We start from the raw sequence: 16,098 nt of genomic DNA, 5'->3' as shown, positions 1-16,098 counted from the left end.
TGAGATCTGGTGATTGTGGGGTGGGGGCCACCTAAGCAAGGTAAAGTCCCCCTCATGTTCTTGAAACCACTCCTGCACAATATGAGCACCGTGGCATGGTGCATTGTCTTGTTGGAAGAAGCCATCTCCATTGGGACACGCCATCAACATGATAGGATGAACTTGTTCAGCAACGATACTTAGGTATGTTGTGCTATTCAGACGTTGTTCCACACGAATTAAAGGGCCCAAATCATGCCAGGAAAATATGCCCCAAACCATAACACTGCCCCCACCAGCTTGAAGGGTTGTACTCATGCATGTGGGGTGCATGCTTTCATGCTGTTTCTGCCAAATTCTCACTCTGCCATCTGCATGATGCAACTGGAAACGTGATTCATCGGACCACATGACTTTTTTCCAATGCGCGACTGTCCAATCCTTGTGTTCCTGTGTGAATTGGAGACGTTTTATCTTGGTAACTGCAGAGAGCAAAGGTGTTCAAACAGGCCTTGGGCTTCCATATCCCATATGATGCAGTGTACGGCTAATATGCCTACAAACGTCAGGTGGTCATAATAATCTGGCCACTCACGTTCATATATATCCCACGTTCAAAGGCTGTTAAATCGCATTGTTTAGTCATATCTTCAGAAAAAAATCACTTCTACTGTCAGGGTAAACAACCTGCTTCCCTATTTATAATGGTCTGGCCCTCTAGCAACTTCAGCGTGAAATTATAGCTAATTTGCCTACAAACGTCAGGTGGTCATAATAATCTGGCCACTCAGTGTATATTTGAATATGTGCTAAATGCTAAAATGCTTAAGTACTCCTTCCATAAGGTATGTTTGCATAAGGTAACATATACCAACAATGCTTGACCATTCATAATGACTTGATTGAAATTCACACACTAAAATGTTATTTGGCCATTTGTGGTAACCTCCTTTGACCAAAGCAGGTAACAGTGTCTGGATAGACTTCTCCCTTCCTGAAAACTCCTATATATAGTCCGAGACGAAGCTCAAATGTAGCTAAGTCTGACAACTCAAGTCCCTCAGACCCTAAGCTGATCCAGACGGTTGAATATCCCTCTTCTAGGAACCCACCACATTCTATTATAGGACTTACCACATTTGACATGAGCATTTTAAGATAAGAAGAGCTACCTAGTGAGTTAGAGCCCACTAACTATGAACTTTCTAAGACAAGGATCATGGTTTGTTCATCTTCTACATTTCACCTCCCTCCTCTGCCCCATGCCTCTTATGGAGTCACACACAAGGAGAGCAATAAATGAAATCTGAATGAAAGAATGGAGGAAAGATTTGACTTTCATTTTCCTCTTCTTTTTTTCAGTCAGAGGGAGTTATGAAGGTCTGAAAGGAGAAACTAGAGAGGGTCAGAATAACTTGCCAACTGCCTGATTAAACTGCCTTGATTAATCACTATGGGTGAATTTCAAATATTTTGAATGATTTTTCAGTAATTTTATTTATCATGAATTCTTCTGAAACTTAACTTGGATTTTTAAAACTGTTTTAGGGTAATGCAATTGGTCTTCATGGGCTTGGTCTTCTTTATTTTTACGGAAAAGGCGTTCCTGTGGTAAGTTAAATAATTTCATTATCTTTTCAACATGTTTCTAGCAACTTACAAAGTAAAATTCATGGTCATTGATTAATTTTAAAAAAATTAGTGTCTATTACCTGGTTTGCCAAACTATCACATCTGATAATAGAGAATAAAATACTCTAGTGAAATGTTTGCCAAAGAGACATAGAATAGCCATGTGACAAGAATTACAAACCCTAATCATTACCTAAGGAATAATAGCCAAATGTAATAGTAACTTTAGAAATCATCTAACCCCTGAGGATTTTTTTGATAGACAAATTTTGATAACCTCTGTCTTTGAGTGACCTTCCCCAATGTCTAACAAAACTTACTATCAATGTAGGAAAAGTCATAATTTACATTGAAAAATGAGATAATTATTTCCTAATATAATTTAATAATGAAACAAAATGTATAATACTTCTGATACTATTTTAATTAGCCTAAATCACAAAGGGCACTATCTATACTCTTTTTTTTTAAGTAGAAGGCAATTGTTACCATGGAGTTATATCTCTACCTCTGAATAATAGAGTGTAATTATCTTGCAGAATTATGGTGAAGCACTTAAATACTTTCAGAAAGCTGCAGAGAAAGGATGGCCCAACGCACAGTTTCAATTAGGCTTCATGTACTACTGTAAGTGCTATGAATATGATTATTAACTTTGCTCCTTTTTAAACAAAAATCAAAGGACTGGTATGTGTGGTTTAGATAGAACATTCAGGCAGCAATTTGAGTAGGCAAAGAGGTGCAGAGTCAGGAAACACCCCTTTGAAAAGGTTGAGTTGCCTTGTGATATTCAATACTACATATACCCAGAAGCAAGTATGAAACTCAGAAGAGCCCTAACTGGTTTGGCTCAACGGATAGAGCATCAGCCTGTGGACTAAAGGGTCCCGGGTTCGATTCCAGTGAAGAGCACATGCCAGGGTTGTAGGCTTGATTCCCAGTATGGGGTGTGCAGGAGGCAGCCAATCAGTGATTCTCTCTTATCATTGATGTTTCTCTCTCTCCCTCTCCCTTCCTCTCTGAAATCAATAAAAATATATTTTTTTAAAAAGAAATTCACAAGAAAGGTCAAAGTTAGAGAAAAACATTTGGGACATGACAAACATCAACTTGCAGGTGTTTGTTAAGAATAACTTAGGTTGCAAATGAGAGTGTGAGAGGGAGAAGCAGTGGACCATGGTTAGAAATATGGTGATCCTCAGTGCCATTAAAATGACGAACAGAGAAGACTGGTCACAAGAAGGCTGGAAAGGCTTGGTCAGAGGTGGGGAGAGGGGGGTTATCTTAAGGAAGCCAAAGGATGGAACTTTCAAGAAAGAGTAAATGAGTGAGCATCCTTCTAAATGCAGCAAGAAGCCTGGTTCTCAATTTTAAAAAAGAGGAGTTGAGTATCCATGGGACTTGTCAATATTGAGGATGTTAGTGAGATTATTGGACAGGTTGGTGTAGAAGCCAGATACAATGGGTTGAACTGTGAGGGAACAGTGAAATAAAAATATTCTTGGAAGTACTGCACCTTTAAATGTAAGGAGAGAGATGTGATGGTGGCATGAAGGGGACTGAAAACTAAGAGGGAGTTGTTTTTAAGATGGTGAGAGTTATGAGTATAATTTTTGACAGAGGAAATAAAGCCAGCCAATAGAGATGGTTAATGAATCATGGGAGAAATGAGATAATTGATGAAAAGGGGTTCTGGAAAATGTAGAGTGGCATTAGGATCTGTATACTTCACAGAGAGGAGGGACTTCTCATCCTCAAAGATGAAGGCAGGAAGGCAGAATGATGCGTATGTAAATCTGGGGATCACAGGAAAGAGGCAAGAGGAAAGACAAAGCGAGGGTTTCCTCAGTGAGTTAGAAGGTACAAAGTTGTAATCTGAGAAAAAAGATAGAGTGATTGGGCTAGGAGGTCTCAGAAAGCCATGAAGTTCTGTCATCATCTCTGTGGGGACTGAGAGGAGGCAGGGGTGGCCAAGACAAGTACCAGGCAATCTGAACAACATGAGTCTTCCCATTAAGTCCTTCCTGTCAGAGTTGGGGGTGGCGTAGCTGCAGACCACATCATCAAGAAGGTCAGATCTGGCCAAAAAGTTGGCTGGCATTTTCCACAGAAGCTGGGGCAGGGCCTGTTCTGCACTGTCTTGGGGGCTTGCCTAACATGCCCTTATTCTTCTAGTTCTTTCCAAGTCACAGGCTCAGGATCCATCAGACTCCTTAAGCTTCTAGAATAACAGTAATAGTAACAGCTAAAGTTTATTAGTCTTTATATGTATTAACTCATTTAGTTCTCTAGTGGGTATCCCACCATTTATAGATGAGCAAACTGAGCTATACTGTGGTTAAACATCTTGGCCAAGATCTCAGTGAACTGGGATTCAAAACCAAGCAATCTGCCTCTAGAGCCTTTGCTAGTAGCCTTTACATGACATACTTCTGAAGGCTATTAAATGTTAATGCAGGAGAGGAATTTAAGGACCAACTAGGGATAGCTCCTCCTTTTGCAAATGGAGTACCTAGAGGTGCCCAACTCACAAAAGAGAGAGCCAAGACAAAAATCCCAGCTGCTGGGAGTATATTGATTCTCTGCCCCTTGCTCAACCATGAGTTGAGTCCCAGCAGAGCCCCCTGCCTGCTGCAAACTCCATAGTTATGGCTGGGAGGAACTATACTGGTCTCCTGGTATAAAGATGACAAGGATGCAGAGATACATCATGGTGGGGCTCTGGTCCTCAGAGACCAGCATTTGGTCTCCTTTTCATATTGAGAAGATATTTTCATGAAACTAAACAGTCCTTCAGTTTTCTGAATGGGTCAAGAACAAGGATTTCTATATTCTTATAATCAAAATCACCACCACCACCACCACCACCTTTCCAAAAAAAACAACAAACAAAAAAAACAGTGGCACTAGAACAGCTTAACTTTAGGTTGGATTTTCCCATCCTATTTGATATAGCAGGCATCACTATGACCATATATCCATCGATTATAATGTAAAAAATAAATAAGAGATGGCTCAAAATCATTTTACTTTTCAGCTGGCTCTGGAGTATGGAAGGATTATAAACTTGCCTTCAAATATTTTTACTTGGCATCTCAGAGTGGGCAGCCCCTCGCCATCTACTACCTGGCTGAGATGTACGCAACAGGAGCAGGAGTGTTAAGGTCATGCAGAACTGCTGTGGAGGTAAATAATGAGATGTTTTGAAAGCACTTTTCATTTATCATACAGAAGAGGCTATACTGCCCTTAAATTGTTGGTGCCTTTGATTTTATAGATATCACCTCTTTTCTCCCAGTTAGCAATGTGAGCACTGACATTGGTTAGGGAGGGAATGCACTGATGTAACTCAAGTTGGAAATGGAGGAAAAGAAATGATCCCTCTCCTCTTGCATTTGGCTTTTCATCAAGTTCAGAGCTCCCTCAAATGCAGTTAAGGAGCTCTGTTTCAGCCTTCAATCAAATCACCAGGACAATTTGGCGCTTCCAGTGGGATTAGGCAATGCAATTTGGGAATCAAAAGGCTTGATCGAGCCTGGAAAATGTAGTTCACTTCCTCCCAAAAAGCAGGGTCTTTAGGTATTTGATGATTTGGATGACAAAGTGAATTATTTCAGCCTGAGCCAGTGATGTACTTTTCAAAAGAATGCTTTTAGGATCTTAATGTCCTTTATTGATTTATTAAATACTTCAGCTGCACAAATATAAATATATCCATGTTGCAATCTGGCCCCTCTGAAACTCAGTTCAAAAGCTGCCAGCTAATAATCTATCTTTAGATTTGCTCCTTTGCCAACTTCCTAATGAATTATGTATGGCTAACCTCTTTTGGTTACATAAGGGCTATTCAGCTAAGTTGACATTTGTCCCCATAGAACTCTCACAGCTCCCTTGTGATTATGTCACCTACAGCCCCAGGCACTTTCTTCCCTTCATTCTCTCCTTTCCCTATCAGCTGTGACCTTATAACTCGCCCTTGCAGAGCAGCAGTGTCCAGAAAGGCCCTTTTAAAAAAACAGAAGTCAATGTAGTCTTGTTCTGCCAGATCACCTGTAAGTCAGGAAAGTTCATTACAAAACATAAAATAAGCCTCAGGAAGTTTCAGCTCAAGACCAAAAAAAAAATGCACTTGTAATCTTTGAGTCTATAAAAGGAATTAACTCTTAACAATAAATAATTTGCAAAAGCCATGCTTTAGACTGGAAATGCTTGCCTGACCAGCCAGCAGGAGCTGAAGACGGATGTCATTTATCTTTTACCTGGAATGAAGTATATTGTCTAACTAGTCTGCTTGATTTCTTTTCCCACATACAGCTTTATAAAGGTGTCTGTGAACTAGGCCACTGGGCTGAGAAATTCCTCACAGCATACTTTGCCTATAAGGATGGTGATATAGATTCTTCTCTTGTTCAGTATGCACTACTTGCAGAAATGGGGTATGAAGTAGCTCAAAGCAATTCAGCATTCATTTTGGAATCTAGTAAGATAAGTTAAAATTCCCTAATCATACATATTCATATATGATTTTATTACAGGGGTATTTTAAGTCTTCCTAATGGGATGTCTCCTTTTTTTTTTTAGAAAAGGCTAAAATTATTGAAAAAGAGAAGATGTATCCAATGGCACTTCTCCTGTGGAATCGAGCTGCCATTCAAGGTATAGAACCAGATAAAAATGAGCACCTACCTGTTCCCTGTCCACCATTATTCACCTTATTTGCTCCAGCTGAGTTCTTGGGCAATAGGCAAAAAGGTGCACCAGTAGGTGGTATTTCAGATTGTACTGATGTTAGGATCAGCCTTTGGTTACAGGTCATTTCCAACATTTTCTTTTCTTTGTTATTCTCCAAGTCTCAGTTTAGCAAACCGTATGAATTCTTCTGTGGCTCTGTCTCGATGGCACCAGAGCAGTTGTTTGACACATGACAGTTTCACTCAAGAATCTAGTTTTCTTGGTCTGGCTTCAGTCACTCATTTGCTGAGTTTTTTCTGAATTTAATCAAAAGTGTGGTCTATGTTATGTCTCAATTAGTTTATAGGTAAAATTACTTACGGATCTCAGACTTGCTTGATTTCTCTTTTAAAATATCACATTGATGATTGCCACAAACTTCAGATCTTTATTATAACCATTAGCATGTTAGCATCAGAAAACAAACAAAAAAACAACAGAGTTAATTGGCCAGATCATCTTCCCTTCCTGGAGCCCCGCTTATAGGGATCACATGCTCACATGCCATAAGGAATGTTAAGATAGCATTGGGGGGGAAGCTTTGACAAGTGGCATTTGCATCACTATGTCTCATTCCATTCTTTCCCTACAATTATATTACTGAGAGCGGAGAGATACTGCAAAGCTGTCACTGTTGGCATTTGGATATGTGAGGAACTCTCTTGCAGTAAGAGAGCAATTTTGCTTCCAATTAAGTTTCTTAAAATCATCTCATGCTGAGGCCAAATCACCCTTTTCTACAAGAAGGGAAGGGGATAAAAAATGATTCTCAGCTGATGTTAATATGAGGCAGAAGAAAAAGTCACAGTGGTGCCTCCTCACACCCAGCTGAGTTGGTAACACAGCAGCAAGCCATCCAGCCAATTTTAGTGAGAAATTCCCTAAAAAAGAAGTCTATATTTTCTAAATGTAATAAAGACCTTGTTTGGAGTGGGGAAACAACACCAGCAACCTCTCAGCTATGGCAAATTAGCCCAATTTCAACAAATACTTGTTTATTCAAAGCCAGGAAATGGTGTGAAAATTGCACCAAGGAAAAGAGCCATTGAAAATGAGGGGAGAGGGAATAAATGGTGATGGACGGAAACTTGACTTGGGGTAGTGAACACACAATACAGTGTACAGATGATGTATTGTGGAATTGTGCACCTGAAACCTGTATAATTTTGTTAACCAGTGTCACCCCAATAAATTCAATAAAAAGGAAAAATGACAGATACACATACACAAAAGAAAATGAGGGGATATTAATATTAAACAGAATTCACCAACATAAGAATGTTAGGCCGCTAAAAATAATTACCTGTCACAAGAGAGGTCAGGCATGAGTATCCCCAAAGATGTGGCTCCCTTGAGGTTAGGAAATCTGATAATGAAAGTTTCTAATCAGTTAGGAAATCTGATAATAAAAGTTTCTACTCAGTCACTGGTGGTGCTTCTTTCAGCAGTTACTGTGTGTGAGGAGGGTGGTGAACCATCAGGACTCAATCACCACCGTCCTGTGACTATGAAATTGAAGGGGAAATCCCTACCCTTGTCAAGTGACCCCTGGGAGCCTGTCGGGATCCCCACATGCCCCCAGTTATCTCCCTAATTAGGGTGCAGCCGAGTCCTCTGGAGACCCTGCTGTTTACCTCCTTCTATTCTTAGAGATTCCAGGGGTCCTGCTTACTGCTTGTACAGCTCAGAAGTACACAGAAGACCTGTCCTTTTGTGTTTATGGCCCAGAAGGAATCTTGGAGTCAAAGGAAGGCAGCTTTGGGCAAAATTAGAGATTGAGTGGGTTTCTCACAGGGCTCCTGGGGCCTCTTACCTCTCTAGGTCCCTGCAGACCCCTCTTTTGGGCATTGCTTCTGTACGGTCTTGCTGCCAGCTACCTGTACATTTTGAAGTACCTGAGAAGAAAACCCTGATAACTAATGTCTTGGAAGCTTAAGGATTTTATGACGTTACCTCTACTCAGAAAGGGCTAAAGATGGCTCGTGGTGTTACATTTTAATAGAGGATTCTGAAAAATTAAAAGAACTTCAGTACCCAAAATAATCAATTCCAAAGGATTTTAGGCATTGCACTAGGCCAAATGGAATTTGGAAGGAGTCCTGTAGCCCTTAGTGATATACGTCAGATCATACGAATGAACTCAAGTGTGTTTAAGGAATATTAGGAAGGCTAGAGGATATCAAGAAAGTGACATGTGAGAAGGCTAGCTAGTCAGGGAGGCAGAAAAGGCATGACTTGTAGGTCAGGTAAGACATCTGGAAATCATTCCAAGTGCAAACTGAAGCACTGGGGGGATTTAGCACAGGGGAATAAGATTATTTAATTTTACATTTTTAAAGATCATCTTGGCTGTTGTATGGAGAATAGATTAATAGAAGGACACTTTGGAAGCTATTGTAGTACTCCAGGCTTGGACTAGATGGTGGAGGAGAATATAAGAAATAGGTATGTTTTAACCGGTTTGGCTCTGTGGATAGAGCGTTGGCCTGCAGATGCAAGGGTCCCAGGTTCGATTCCTGTCAAGGGCATGTACCTTGGTTGCGGGCACATACCCAGTGGGGCGTGTGCAGGAGGCAGCTGATTGATGTTTCTCTCTCATCAATGTTTCTAACTTTCTATCCCTCTCCCTTCCTCTCTGTAAAAAATCAATAAAATATATTTTTTAAAAAAAGAAATAGGTATGTTTTAGATGTAGAACCAACTTGGGGATGGATTTGATAATGGAAGTCAGGGAAAAGAATCCTATATAATAAAAGAGAAACATGCAAATTAGCTGTCCCTCTCCTATGCTCAAGCCACACCCACAAGCCACGCCCACAAGCCAATCAGAGTGACTATGCAAATTAACCCAACAAAGATGGTGGTTAATTTGCATATGCAGGTGTCAGGCGCCCCAGGAGGCGACGGCGGCCGCAGCCGTGGGCTCCCAGGACCTTTGCAGGCCCGGGAGCAAGGCTGCCCGTGCCTAGCCACGCCCGCGGGCTCCCTGGGACCTTGCCAGTGGAGAGCGGGAGGTTTGGAGGACTTGACAGAGCAGAAGACCGCTGGACATAGAGCAGAGCGAGAGAGAGGGCAGCTTGGAGGGCACGGCTCCCTCTGTCACACCAGCTTCCTCATCACAGTTGTGGAAACTGACAGCAGGGAAGAGGAGGTCCCACCTCCACAGAATCAGCCATTGGTCAGACTGCTCTCAGCGGCCTGACAGCCAGGACTCTCATTCACCTGCATCTCAGACCTTGACAATAGAGAGGTGGGACTATGTCTAAAGAACAACTGTTGATACAACGTAGCTCTGCAGCCTAAAGATGTTGGCGTTATCAACAGGAAATGTCTGCAGAGCAGCGTGCATCCGATCTTGAAAGAAGGTGGCGCCTGCGACAGGATGTATCTGACCACCAGCTACTGGAAAAACGTTGCTCTGATGCCAAAAAACACCGGTGTTATTGACAGAAAATGTCTAAAGACCAACGTGCCTTTGAAGTTGAAAGAAGGTGGTGGCGATAACAGAATATGTCTAGAGAACAGTCATCAACAAGTACTACCAATACCGGTAGGAACTGCCTTCTCAGCGAAAATGGAGTACATGAGGATGCAATTCTCAAACATAGTTGTGGTGGAATGACTGTTTGATGTGAATTTTGCCTATCACTAAATTTCTCTGATGAAAAAGGATCTGATGGGGAATTTACTTGATGTTGTAGCAAAGGGGAAGTCTGTCCAAATGATATACATTTTCCAGATTGCCCTCTCTCTCACTCTGCTCTATGTCCAGCGGCCTCCTGCTCTGCCAAGTCCGCCAAACCTCCTGCTCTCTGCCGGCAAGGTCCCAGGAGCCCACAGGTGTGGCTACAGCCTCTCCTCCCAGGGCCAGCGAAGGTCCTAGGAGCCCACCAGTGTGCCTACGGCCTCGCTTCCCTGGCCTGCGAAGGTCCCAGGAGCCCGCAGGCATGGCTAGGTGTGGGCAGCCTCACCTCCCGGACTGGCACCGGACTGGCAAAGGTCCTGGGAGCCCATGGGCGTGGCTACGGCCTCATCTCCTGGGCCTGCGAAGGTCCTGAGAGCCCTCGGCCGAAGCTGCTGTCGCCTCCTGGGGTGCCTGATACCTGCGTATGCAAATTAACCACCATCTTTGTTGGGTTAATTTGCATAGTCACTCTGGTGGGTGTGGCTTGTAGGTATGGCTTGTGGGTGTGGCTTGAGCATAGCAGAGGAACGGCTAATTTGCATTTTTCTCTTTTATTATATAGGATAGGTTGAGTTGCTGGGAACTGAACATGAATCATTTATGTTTTTTTCCTAATATTTCTACCAGGCAATGCATTCGCCAGAGTGAAAATTGGAGATTACCATTACTATGGCTATGGGACTAAGAAGGACTATCAAACAGCAGCCACACATTACAGCATTGCAGCCCATAAATACCAGAGCGCACAAGCCATGTTCAATCTGGCCTACATGTATGAACATGGTTTAGGTACCACAAAGGTAATTGCATTGGTAATAATCCAAACCTGGTAATGGCAGCTCTATAGGACGGGGAAATTTATAAATGTTTTGCATTTCATGGATGTCATCAAAATGTAGAGAAAGGAAGGAAAAGACTTAACATTTGCTAAGTTCATCCCATGTGCCAACACATATTACTTACCCTATTAAGAATCCTCTGAGGTAGAAGTTATTTCCTACATTTATGCCCAAATACAATACTAAGGAGTAGACTAAATCTAGACTTGGCCAATTGGATTTATAAATTCATGCTTCTTTCAAGAAATACTGGTGGACCTTGCCCCGACTCCCTTCTATCTAGTGACCTTTTCCATTGACTCTTAAGCTCTTAGTAACAAGGACAAAGTGGAAATTAGGTTAGAGGTGGACACTGAAGTGACATTAATCCAGAAATGTCTTCTGAAACACCCTCTGTGTATATGACACAGTGGTCAGCACTGTAGAGAGGCCCAAGATAATAGATCTCCATCCTTCAAAGATTACATGTGACTTGAGGAGGTGAGGCATATTCATTAAAAAAAAGCTAACAAAACAAGGAAATATTGGGTAAATCCCTTAGACCCGTGGTCGGCAAACTGCGGCTCGCGAGCCATATGCGGCTCTTTGGCCCGTTGAGTGAGGCTCTACCTAAGCCTTAGGAGTACCCTAATTAAGTTAATAACAATGTACCTACCTATATAGTTTAAGTTTAAAAAATTTGGCTCTCAAAAGAAATTTCAATCGTTGTACTGTTGATATTTGGCTCTGTTGACTAATGAGTTTGCCGACCACTGCCTTAGACAGTAAGTGTAATTAATTAAGGCAGAAAAGGGCTTTGGTATTTGACAGGGTGAAAAAGGTATTAAATATCAATAATGATAATAGCCAGGTATTGGTTTGTTATTTAAATCACAGAACCACTCAATGAAATAAGCCCTATAATTGTCCTCAATGTAGGCATCAAGGAACCAAAGTACAGGCCAGGCCGGTGTGGCTCAGTGGTTGAGCATCGACCTATGAACCAGGAAGTCACGGTTTGATTCCCAGTCAGGCCATATGCCCCAATTGTGGGCTTGATCCCCAGTGTGGGGCGTGCAGGAGGCAGCTGATCAATGATTCTCTCTCATCATTGATGTTTCTATCTCTCTCTCCCTTTCCCTCTCCCTCTCCCTTACTCTCTGAAATCAATAAAAATATATTAAAAAAATTAAAAAAACTGAAGTACAGAGAGGTTAGTAATAGTGTCAGAATTTGAACCCAGGACTGCCTGACTCCTTGTGTTTTGTGGAAAGACTGTGCCTTGCATTGTGTCATCCTTAACACTCAAGGATATATTTCACTTCAGTGTTTATATTCTGGGCTGCATTTCCAGAGCCAAATAATGAAAGGTTATCAGCTTTTCTGTGCTTTTTTTGTTTGTTTTTAATGCTCTCTTTTTTCTTCCAATTGTGCCAGTAATTGAGAATTAGAGGTAGGGAATTTCCTGTGTGACATCGGCTAATGGTCCACACTGCAACCAAAGTACGTACCTTGGTCAGGTCCTAACAATCCAGCAGTGAGATCCCTGCCTTTCTGTGCTGCCCTGTGGCCTTTGGGCAGATCACTTTTTCTTGTTGTTGTTCATCCTCACCCGAGGATATTTTTTCCACTGCTTTGCAGAAAGAGTGGAAGGGAGGGTGGGGGAGAGAGACAGAGGAAAGAGTGGGTGGGGGAGAGAGAAACATCGATGTGAGAGAGACACATTAATTGGTTGCCTCTTGCATGTGCCCCAACTGTGGCCGTGGATTGAACCTGCAACTCAGGTACATGCCCTTGACAGGAAATCAAACCAGCCACCCTTCAGTGCACAGGCCAGTGCTTTAACCACTGAGAACACTGGCCAGGCTGGCTGATCACTTTTCATCAGCCCTTGCACCCTAAGCAGTAGAAAGAATATTAACCCCAAATCCAGTCTGTTTTCCCCATTTCTAGAAGCTGCAAGCTTCCTGTGTTTATGGCAGTGGTCGAGCAACATGCGGCTCTTTGGTCCCTTGAGTGTGGCTCTTCCACAAAATACCACATGCGGGCGCGCATGTACAGTGCGATTGAAACTTCGTGGCCCATGCGCAGAAGTTGGTTTTCGGCCTGGGCGAGTCTATTTTGAAGAAGTGGCGTTAGAAGAAGTGGGGGGTGTCGGTCAGTGGGGCGACGGGAGAAGTGGTGCAGGCGGGCTGCGGGATACCCAGCGCGGGGGAGGTGCGCACGATTCATGCACAAGTTGAGTAGCCAGTCAGTCAGCAGTCTCATTGTGCAGTGGTTAGTGCTAGTCGCGTCCGCAAATCGTGCCTAAAATTAAAAACAGCATACAAACCTGACTTACCCAAACTTTCCAAGGAGATGCAAGGCCATTGTTCACATTAGTGTTTGTCAGTCATTGTCATGATTTAATTTTATGGATATTGTAAGGTAAATTGTAAGGAATTTAATTTTATCAATAAATAATATCATTATTAAGTATGATATCAAGTTTTATTCACCGTACCTATAGTTTAACTAATACTTAAAACTTTAAGTAAAGTTTATTAAGTTAATTTTAGGGAACGTTGTGGAGTGAAAGAAGATGTAGTGTCGAGGATTGAGAAAGGTATGTTGAGATGGTTTGGACATATAGAGAGGATGAACGAAAGGAGACAGACGAAACAAGTATACAAGACGAGTGTGGATGGGAGAGTTGGAAGGGGTCAACCTCAGCAAACATACTTCAATCAGATTGAGGACGTTTTTAGCAAAGGCCAGCTTAGAGTACCCTAATTAAGTTAATAACAATGTACCTACCTATATAGTTTAAGTTTAAAAAATTTGGCTCTCAAAAGAAATTTCAATCGTTGTACTGTTGATATTTGGCTCTGTTGACTAATGAGTTTGCCAACCACTGGTTTATGGGAAGTGAGAGGTATTGGGATTGGATTGTATAGCTGTATTAGGTGATTCTTTGGCTGTTATTGAGCCATTCCCAGTTCCCCTCTGTCACCACATCTGCAAAACAGAATAGTGATACCTGTCCTGCCCCAGGCAGCTACAGAAAGATTAAAGTTTTACTTCATCATTCCCCATGGAAAACAACCATCATGGTGAGAGGAATGTAGTTTCTATAAAAGATAAAAGTGACCCCCACCCCATAGATTAAATTCAAATTAACTCTCCTACCCCCACCCCACCTCGAGCTGTGTCAGAGGATTTTCCTCCTTGGAGTCACTGCTGATGGCTCCCCTAGGCACTTGCTTCACAATGTTAAATAACAATTGTTGAAACATACATTTCATACATTTAGAAAAAACTCTAAAGTTTCTATCTGAGTTTCTGTTCTTTTTCTGTCAGGGTTCCTGTTTTATCACAGGGCACTTTGATCAGTCTCTCTCATTCACAGACATTTTTCTACAGAAAGTCTCTACACGTAAACACACACACAGGCGCACACATGCACAGGTGTGCTCAACCTCAGGCCTGGATATGGAAATTTTAGATTTAGTCAATGAGGGCCATTGCTCCTTGTCTTTATTAATTCCCTCTGTTTAGCAATTAGAAAATAATAACCAAGTACTGTACTCAGGTGCCAGGTTTATTAAGCTTGTTATCTCACAGTCAGGTTAACAAGGAGATCCCACCTTTTCTAATCCTCAAAATGAGTATGCTGATAATTAAAAGCCCAGAGCTTGTTCCAAGGATGGTTAATGAAAGCAAAACAATTAGAACAGGCTTTCACAGCACTTAAATCATCTAGTGATTACACATTTGTTCAACAAGGCACTTCTCAATCCTCTTTATTAGTTAATCCTTGTGCAAACCCGTGGGAAAGGTGAGTATAATATTATTACTAGGCTTTCTCTGAGAATCAAAAAGGGTGTAGTATAGAATCAGGTTTCGTAAACTCCGTATTTAAGCCCACTGGGAGAAGAAGGTGAAATATAAATCAACTCTAAGTAAATCAGTGTAAAAATATGGGTCATGGTTCTCATCTATTTTTAGGAAAGAACATTGGTATGTATTAGGGTGGTGTAGGAGAGTTATCCTAATAGCCTCACCGAGAAGCATCTCACTCCTCAATTTCTTTACTTCTGATTAAGCTCAATAAATTTTTTTACTTAAACTGTGGCCCCGGAGCTGACTGCACCATTGTTCTGAGAACAAAAAATAACTACCTGGGAGAAGTTGGGAGATGACCTCCCAATTCTAAATTTAGAAATTCTACATTCTATATATAATTCTATATTCATCTCACAAGTTGTTATGAAACTCTTTCTCAATTTATACTTGATTCAGAATTACTTCAGAAATTTAACCTGGGACAAAACCTGGTGCCCATCCCCTCCTGCCCATTCCTTCTGCCCATCCCCTGGTTCAGGCTGGAATTTCTACTCACATAGGCTTCTGTAAAGGCTCCTCAGGAGTCTCCCATTCTAGCATTTTCCTTTGAGTCTGTGGCAGAGATAGGTCTGTCCCCCAGTTCCCTGTAATGCCCATCCACAGGGAGGTCTCACTGCTGCTGTGTGTGTCCTAGTCAGAGGCTGCATCTCCAGGCTCCGGTCACATCCAAAGGAATGGGAGTGAAGGTGAAGGTGTCACTTCTGGTCTAAGGAGGCTGAGAAGTAGATGGAGCTTCTCCCTAGTCTCCTTCCCCTTCCACTGGCTGAACAGAGAGACCCAGAGGCTGTAGGGACAGTCCGAACCATGTGGCAGAAGGAGCTTGGGTTCCTCCATGATCACAAGAAGGAAATTCCCCACTGAACAGGAGCATCCACGTGGAATGCTAAATATGTTAAGCCGCTGCTATTTGGGGGTTATTTGTTACAGATATAAGCATTACTTAAGTTAACCCATACATAATCCATATAACAAAATACTATCAGGTTATTCTTGATAAAAAATAACTTTGGTAGCATTATTTCTCCACCTTTCTCCCCCCCCCCCAAACATGCACATACACACACACACACACACACACACACACACACACACACAAAATATAAGCAAGCAAATAGAAAAATAAATGTTATTGACTTTCTATTGCCTAATGAAGTCCATACTTCTTACCTTGACCTACCCTACCTTGACCATAATGGCTTGATATGCCACTATTTCTCTATATACCTTCTAGACTACTTTTCCTTCCCCCACAAAAGACCTTGAACCCTCCTGATCTTTGGTCACATTACTCCATTTGCTGGAATGATCTCTCACAGTTTTTCCCATTGAAGACCATTAAGTTTTTCAAAGAATTGTTCCAATATCATC

The 16,098-nt window shown here is 41.9% G+C and overlaps 1 protein-coding gene across 1 annotated transcript in view; it reads left to right on the top strand.

Moving 5' to 3' along the window:
• The window catches only part of SEL1L2 (SEL1L2 ERAD E3 ligase adaptor subunit), a 97,236-nt gene that overhangs the window by 74,517 nt on the left and 6,621 nt on the right, over window positions 1-16,098 (top strand). Inside the window, exons 13-16 of the mRNA XM_006087966.1 lie at window positions 1,528-1,590; window positions 2,151-2,238; window positions 4,649-4,797; window positions 6,193-6,267. Of these exons, the coding sequence (XP_006088028.1) occupies window positions 1,528-1,590; window positions 2,151-2,238; window positions 4,649-4,797; window positions 6,193-6,267 (375 nt within the window). The remainder of the gene's footprint in view (window positions 1-1,527; window positions 1,591-2,150; window positions 2,239-4,648; window positions 4,798-6,192; window positions 6,268-16,098) is intronic.

The sequence above is a fragment of the Myotis lucifugus genome, unplaced genomic scaffold (genome assembly GCF_000147115.1).
Source record: "Myotis lucifugus unplaced genomic scaffold, Myoluc2.0 scaffold_42, whole genome shotgun sequence".
In the NCBI taxonomy this organism is placed as follows: Eukaryota; Metazoa; Chordata; class Mammalia; order Chiroptera; family Vespertilionidae; genus Myotis; species Myotis lucifugus.
This window is presented reverse-complemented; position numbering and strand designations above follow the sequence as displayed.